This window comes from Oculina patagonica, chromosome 10 (assembly GCF_052425735.1).
Source record: "Oculina patagonica isolate OP01 chromosome 10, crgOcupat, whole genome shotgun sequence".
In the NCBI taxonomy this organism is placed as follows: Eukaryota; Metazoa; Cnidaria; class Anthozoa; order Scleractinia; family Oculinidae; genus Oculina; species Oculina patagonica.
Window position 1 is genome coordinate 2,243,752 of NC_135767.1, and position 7,592 is coordinate 2,251,343.

At 37.9% G+C, this 7,592-nt stretch overlaps 2 protein-coding genes across 2 annotated transcripts in view; one reads left to right on the plus strand and one right to left on the minus strand.

Annotated features, from left to right (window-relative positions):
- The window catches only part of LOC144628620 (MTRF1L release factor glutamine methyltransferase-like), a 16,810-nt gene extending 16,772 nt beyond the window's left edge, over positions 1–38 (minus strand). Inside the window, exon 1 of the mRNA XM_078486757.1 lies at positions 1–38. This exon is cut by the window's left edge and continues 423 nt beyond it. The gene's annotated coding sequence lies outside the window, so the exon portion shown is untranslated.
- Positions 39–191: 153 nt separating this feature from the next.
- Positions 192–5,557, plus strand: LOC144628146 (uncharacterized). The gene is made up of 4 exons (XM_078486205.1): positions 192–430; positions 1,413–1,849; positions 3,081–3,272; positions 4,368–5,557. Exons 1-4 carry the CDS (start codon positions 358–360, stop codon positions 4,467–4,469), a joined length of 804 nt encoding a protein of 267 aa, XP_078342331.1. The 5' UTR covers positions 192–357; the 3' UTR covers positions 4,470–5,557.
- The last annotated feature ends 2,035 nt before the right edge of the window (positions 5,558–7,592 follow it).

Genomic DNA, 7,592 nt, shown 5'->3' on the forward strand with positions numbered 1-7,592 from the left:
TCTGATTAATCCGTTTTGCCGTATTAACGCTTTTTCTCTGCAGAGAGCAAGAAATTTTTTCCGCACCACAAGGCCGCCATATTGGATTTACATTCGTCCCCAGTCTGCGTAGGCGACTTGAAAGCGGAAAACTGGATCGAATTTCTCTAGACGTAGCAAGTTGCAAGAAGTCTGGAGAAGTTGATGTGATATTGGGCTAGTTTAACCAGGAAGATCTTTCTTTAAGACGCTGAAAACACTTTCTGAAAGTTGTCTACAATCATTTAAACAAGCAGTGAAGTTTCTGAGAGGTGACATCTGCTGGCTTTCGGTTTCGAAGCAATGTTTTCACCATGAAACTCGATAGCTGCTTACGACATGCGTGAAATTACATGTGGCTCTGTTGTGAAGTTTATTTCTTTCCTGTTTGTCATCGCAGAATTGAAAATAGGTGAGTGGTAAAATAAGTGTTTGGAATTTCTTTAATAAAGGTAATTTAGCACTGAATGGCTTTACATTTTGCAATCAAGGTAATTTGAACACGCTTTTTACAAAGCTATGCCGGTGTGTTTATTAAAATATGTAGCAGCTGCTTTTAGCACTGAAATTGTTTCAAAGCAGGACTAAAAGAGGCTTTAAACTTATTGAGTTCTTAGAAGATGAACAAATATGAGCAAATTTTCTGCTCTTCATAATTAGCTGAGTTGACATATTTCTCATAAATTTTTTGTGGTGGTAAAGTTGTCAGGTTTATTTTTGTTGAAATTGCATACATAATTATATGCAAAATTGGCATTAATGTAATGTACAACGAAATATTACGTTGATCGGTGACCTCTCAGGTTGATTCACCCCATACGACATTAATATTAATGGAAATAATATTATTTTTTGAATATCTTTCACGTTTGTGTTAGTGAAGCAGAGTAGAGCTCCACTTGTAAGTCCTTTTAAAAAAACTGTGGTTTCAACAAGATTCTTGACTGTCACCTATTTGATAGTTGTACTTGGGTGATGTTCTGTTACGTTTTCTGTGCAATGGAGCTTCACTGATTCCCTTCCAATCGCCTTAGCTTGTCATGTTGCTGAACAATTCACTGGTAATACTCCTGGGCGGAGAGACGCACTGTGAGAGTTTTGGTCCTTGCCTAAGAATATAACACAATGGCCCTGGGCAGGTGTAACAGCTGACCTCTTGATTCAGAGAACAACACAGTAAACCATAAGGTGACAGTGCCTCCCACAAGCAAAACTATAACAGTGCTGCAGTAGGTTTTTTCATCTTACCGGTACTTATTTTGCTGACTGTATTCAGAGCATTTAGCGATTAAATCATTTTTAACAGCTGTCTCTGTGTACTGGATTGTATTTTTTTTAATCTTAAAATTTATAATAACCTGACATTACTATTTTTATTTTTCTTACCGTTTCAGTGCATGGAATACCTTTATCTATTAGCCAAGAAAACGGAAACAATGTTCAACGTCCAACAAGTGGAAATCTGACCAGCAACCGAAATAACTCAAGACTACATATTAACATTACAAGCAATGAACTAAGCACAGAACAAACCCAAACATCAAAAAGCTTTGTCAAAATATCATCAACAAACCTTCCTACGACACATACCACTGGCGACACACTGGGTGGATTTGAAAGCAGCAGTGCAAATATGTCAAACATTACAACAACAGCAAGAACTTCAACAAGCAACAGAATCACCACTTTTCACATTATTTCAGAGAATTATACAACAGTTTCACCTTCACCAAGTATTGTTGCACACAAGCATCACTTTAATATGAATATTCTTGACTACATTCTTATACCTGTAGGATGTTTACTGGCAATTGTGATTTCGTATTGTTTGGTGAGTACAGCTTTTACTTAATTTCTGACCATCTCCCATGATTGTCATTTTCTACAGCATAAGGCAATGCTTTCAATAAGACCCAGCACCCAAACAGGCCTCGAGACTAACTTTTTTGCTAACTAGCCTACTGGCTAGTGACATCTTTGATCCCACTAGCCAAAACCAATATTCTACTCACCAGAACTTTCAAGCATGGTTTTCATTTTTTTCCCAAGCCAACGGAGACAAAAGCCAGTGACAAATCGGACAAAATAGGTTTTTTTTTCTTAAATCCATGGAAAGTGTGTGTTCCACGAAGACAAAAACTTGCGTTTTCACGGAGGCACTTTGCTGTCTTCATTGGGTCTTTTCCTCGCTTTTTTGCTCCTAACCACTGCAGAATAATCTTTGGTATCCAACGGAACCGAATCTTAAATGTGTACATGAAAGCTTTTTTGAAAGCGTTCACGTACGCGACCTCTCACCCTCGTTGTTCATGCAACCTTACCCAACCACTGATTAACGTTACAACCTACACATAATGCTCGATTTCCCAGGCCGTATAATAATTAGCAGAAACAGTTTTCTTTCACTTGTCGCTTTCGTCACCGGAAAGTCCTAAAAGAAGTTATCAATGATCGTTTGATCGCTTTTCGGTAACTTTAGCTTGTCCATATTCTTTGGTATATGTCAACAGTATACTTCTTAGTTGTGTTCTCTCAGAGTCGATTTCAATTTGCGGTTTCTTTTCACAAAACTGCTTGAAATTTCCCCTAGCCATTTTGGCTAGTGAAAGTCAAAAATCTACTAGCCAAAACTGCATTTCTACTAGCCTTTGGCTAGTTGGCTACCATTAGTCTCGAGCCCTGCCAAAGCTCATTATAATTCCTGAAGTAGTGGAAGAAGTCTAAAGGGGGCTGTACATACATGTAACGATGGCAGGGCTGGAGGCAGGAGGGTGTGATGGGTGCGTCCTCACCCACCCATGGGCCACAAAGGTATGCCTAATTGGGGAGTGAGGGTTAAAATGACTCTCAGAATGCTGGAAATGTGGACTTTAACAGCTTAATTTTTCTAAATGTCCTGGGGGAGAATACTCCTGGAACCCCCAAGACATCCACGCCTCTAACGTTCGCACCCACCCATGCAAGATCCTGCCTATGGCCCTAGATGGCAACTATCATTTGATGGCATTTGATGTGAGAGATCTAGCTAGAACATAACTCAGACATTGTGATTCAAATTCCAGGTTCGCCATGTGCAAAAAGTAAGGAGGAAGCGCAGGCTTGAACGAGAGCTATTACATCAGTACTCATATCCAAACAGTGAAGCAGATGATACAGAAGAACAGAATATTGGAGATTTAGAAAGCATTGTTAATACTCAGTTTGTTGCCTTCAGTGATCGGTCTGACAAGAATCTTTATGAAGATTCTCCTGAGGTAAGTTCTAGTCCAACTCTTGAATAGACTGCAAGTATAAAATCCGTGAAATAAGGGCAAAGTGAGGCAGATTGAGCGGTCAGAAGCCACAAGTAGCGTGGGTGATCTCCCTTCTTTATTTTTGAGTTTGTTCCATGGATTAAATAGTGAAAAAGAGAAACTGCTCTCCATCTTCTCTTGAAAAGCTCTTGCATGAGTGTACACAGCCTGCAAAGAAAGTCCTGTCTGATTGCCCCAGAGCTAGTGGGTTTTCCTGTCAGGTTGGTGGATTTTATCCATCACTTGCCCAATGGGCAAGTGACATTCTAGACTTTTTGTTGGCAGATATAAGTGAGGCCACTGAAAAAGGCCTTCAGGCTAGCACACAATGGCTTCACCTTGCCCTTAACCCTTTAACCCCTAAAAGTGCCAGTTGGCACATAGTGCCATAACTTGGTCAATATTTGTCCAATTCATTTGAATTTTTGACACCACCAAGTCGTCAAAAGATCTGCATGTTGAAAGCATAAAATTGTACCTCCCCTCTATATGTAACATGATTGACCACCCCCATAACTTTTGCAACTTTTTTGCCTGACACATAAGTGACATGCAACATTACTGAAATTTACCAGTAAACTCAGAGCTGCACAATAAGCTATAGTTTAAGGGTATACCTACTATATACGGAAAGAAACAATTTTTAAATCTTTTTCTTTTTAATGTTTCAACCAACTTCTTTGAAAACTGTAACTTCCTTCTTATTTGTTCAAGTGTTTAATAAAATTTTCTGATCAAGAACTTTCAAATGGAAAATACATTTTCTTTGCACCCTGATACAGTCATCAACTTTCTCTTCTGACATGCATTATATGCCCAGTGCTTCTTCCACTCGAAAGATGCGTTTTGAGATTCAACCCAAACAATTCCTTATTGAAAACGTATCTCTTTTGAGATCTTTGTATTGTCTTTCCTAACAAGGAAGCAGATGGTACACAATCTATGGGAATTAAAGCTTGCTATGCCAGCTTAATGGTTGCAAAATTTTTACCCAATGATGTTGGATGAATCATATCAAATTACATTGTAACTGATTGTGTTCTTTTAACACTACAGGTAACCCTGGCATTTGATGAGAGCTCCAAGCTAGTGGTTCAAGAACCTGCACCCCCTTCTCCTTCAGAAGACCTTGAAGCTTCGACAAGTTTTACCAGCTGATACAGGGGGGAGTTGTCATAAGTAAAGGTCGTATGATTTTCCACCTTGACCTGATGTGTATGAATGGATGTGACTTTTTAATGTCAAGGAGTTTAGGATTGGTTGCATGGGTAAAAGATTAAGGAAAAAACAAATTTATAAAAATCATTTCAACAGAAAATTACAAAAATCATTACAATAGAAATACATGCTAATCCTGGATTAGTTTAATCCTGCTTTTATTAACTTAGCTCAGGTTATTGTGATAAAACAAGCTAATACAATCGATTAGATTTAATTTTAAACATCTTGAAGTTGATATTGATTTCATATACAAACCTTTAATTTGTTTCTTGGTCATTTGGAAACGAATTGCACATGTAGTAGAATGATTTCAAAAGAAATGTAACTCATGTAGTTGAAATGTTACAATTTCTTAGTTTGATGAAAATGTGTCACAAATCTTGTGATGTACAATTTGAGGTTATTCCAGAGTTTTACATGTAAGCTGGTGTTAGATTCGGACAAAATAGGGGTCAATTCAATAAAACATTTACAAGTGTAATTTACAAGTGTAGCTTTTGTTTTCAACCTCTAAAAAAAGGCTACACTTGTAAATTACACTTGTAAATGTTTTATTGAATTGACCCCAGATAACAGAGTTTCCAATGTGCATATTGTATTAAAAATTCTGTTATCACAAGCTCCTTTGGAGCTAGGAAATCAATGGATAAATGCATGATCTTTGTACAAAGTTGCCATTTTACTATTTAAAATAAATTGCTCATGGAGGTTTGATATTGTTGTTTATATAGTTAACATGTGGTATATTGTTTCTGTGAGCAATAGGAGATAATTGTAATTGTGCATCGGTAACATGTAACTATTTAAAGTCATTTGCAACAGGTTTTTAGAAATAAAATAACTATTAAAAATAGATGTGAAATTAAGTTCAAGAAGTCATAAAATATTAGAAATGGTTATATGACTTTGGTGTACAGGGTAACAGAACAAAACATAAACTGTTCGAGTCCAGAAAATGTAGGGGTCTTGAAAGACAAACTTTTTTTCTTCAGGAAAGTATGAAGTTAATTAAACTTGAATTACCAGAGGGGGTAAGCTGGATGTATTCCAGAACAGCACATTGTTAGTTTATAGTCTTCAATCTTTGCCAAACACATTTTTTAAAGTGACTGGTCAACTCTCTCTTAATGGACACCACTATAAGACGGACACCTCCATAAGACCAGGGCCGTATCTAGGATTTTTTGTCTGCGGGGGCAAGTTTTTCTGGCTGGGGCAACGGGGGATTTTTAAGTTTTTTTTTTTCTTTAGTGTTCTTAGTTTTTTAGTTTTCCTGGTGGGGACAACTGCCCCCCCCCCCCCCCGCTAGGTACGGCCCTGAAGACTGACACCTGGTGATGGTTTCGCCCCTGCTGTTTTTCAGTCATTTTACTGTAACTAAACTCCCTGTAAGACGGACACCTCTCTAAAACGGACAGTTGGAGCCGGTCCCGAAGGTGTCCGTTTTGGAGAGAGTCGACTACTTTTTCTTGCTCTTTTTTTCTGTTGTACTCGACTGCTATTTCAAGGTTTTCTCAGTTTAAATATGTGAGTACACTCGACAGCAGCTTTTTAAAGTGTTGATCGCCCCACTGGCTTTTCATTGTATTGTTTATTTCTGAAGGAAGTGGTACAGTAAAATAAATATTTAACATTGATATACTATATAAATACGTTACACAAAGCGCCATACAAGTGTAAGATAATTTTTTTAAAACCGTGTAAATTTAAGTAAAAATCACAGACCATTAAAACATGAAATGCTTCCCTGGCTCCAGCTATTTCTTGAGTAATGGTTATCATTGTTTACACAAAAAATTTTCCGGAAGGGGTGCTCGACAGATGCTAGGGTAGGGTAGTGCCGCTGGGTCACCTAAACCTTACCCTGTCTTAGACAAAAACCTTTGATTTTAGAGTGCCCGATTGAAGTCAGATTTCCTTGTTTTGTGACCATAATTTCGCTTGTTGTCAATGTTGACATCAATGCCAACATTAAATCCCTCCTTATGAAAACCAATTTAAATGTAATAGCAATGTTTCGACTGTAGTTACCTTAAGGTTATTATTGTTAGCGGCTACTAATTTTAGCGATTTTTAGCGAGTTGGGCCAAAATCGCTAAATTTACTACTCGCTAAAATTTGTCTCGGTCAAATTTAATACACGTTAAATTAATACCCTCGCCGGCCAGAGGAATACAAAATGAAATGTAGTGGCCCTGTTCAACTATATGACAACGTCAGAAGGTAGGGCAACAATATAGCAGGGTTGGGAGAGAGCTGGGATCGCCGGCACCGTGGAGAATATGACTGAATTCCCTGACGAGGACCCACTTTCTAAAATTTGCAATTCACTTTGTTCTTTCTGACAACGATAATGTTCGTTCAATTTAAAGTGACTTTGTTCTATTTCTGAGCATTTATTTCCATCTTAGCTATATATTAAAACTGATTTTTTTTTTAATTTTCGGAAAATCGCAAAATTTAACAGTCGGTAAATCTTGCTCAGAAAAAATCGCTAAAATTAGTAGTCGCTAAAAAATAGTAACCTTAAGGTGACTAGTCTTCTTTAGCGCCAGTGCTATTATGGAAGAAATAACGGTTCTAAAATTTAAAATTACAACGTAAGCAAAAGAAGTTAGTAGTTAACTAGTATACATGACAAAAGTATTTGTAACACTGGCCCACTGAAGAAGACTAGTTAACTGGTCGAAATATTGGCCTTTTATAAGTGCCCCATCAGGCTGTAGTGCCAGGCCTTGCATTTTTATTAGTTTTCCTACACGTTACAGTGACGTCTGTTACGAGCATTTCTACAAAAAAGGATCCGGCAACAAGAGATACTGGGTTTTACTATGCGTTGTGTGGTTCCCTACATTCAAAAGTTTAATATCCCTCCTTTAGCCGGAACATGTAACTTGAATTTATACCCCCCCCCCCCCCAAGCTAGGGATTTGCCTTGTTACTGATTGGAGTACGGAAGCCGATAAGGGTCACTAGTTGTCGCTTCCAGTTTGTCGCTTCCTAGTTGTCGCTTCCAAGTTGTCGCTTTCATTCCTGGAGGGGCTTTATCTATTACAATGT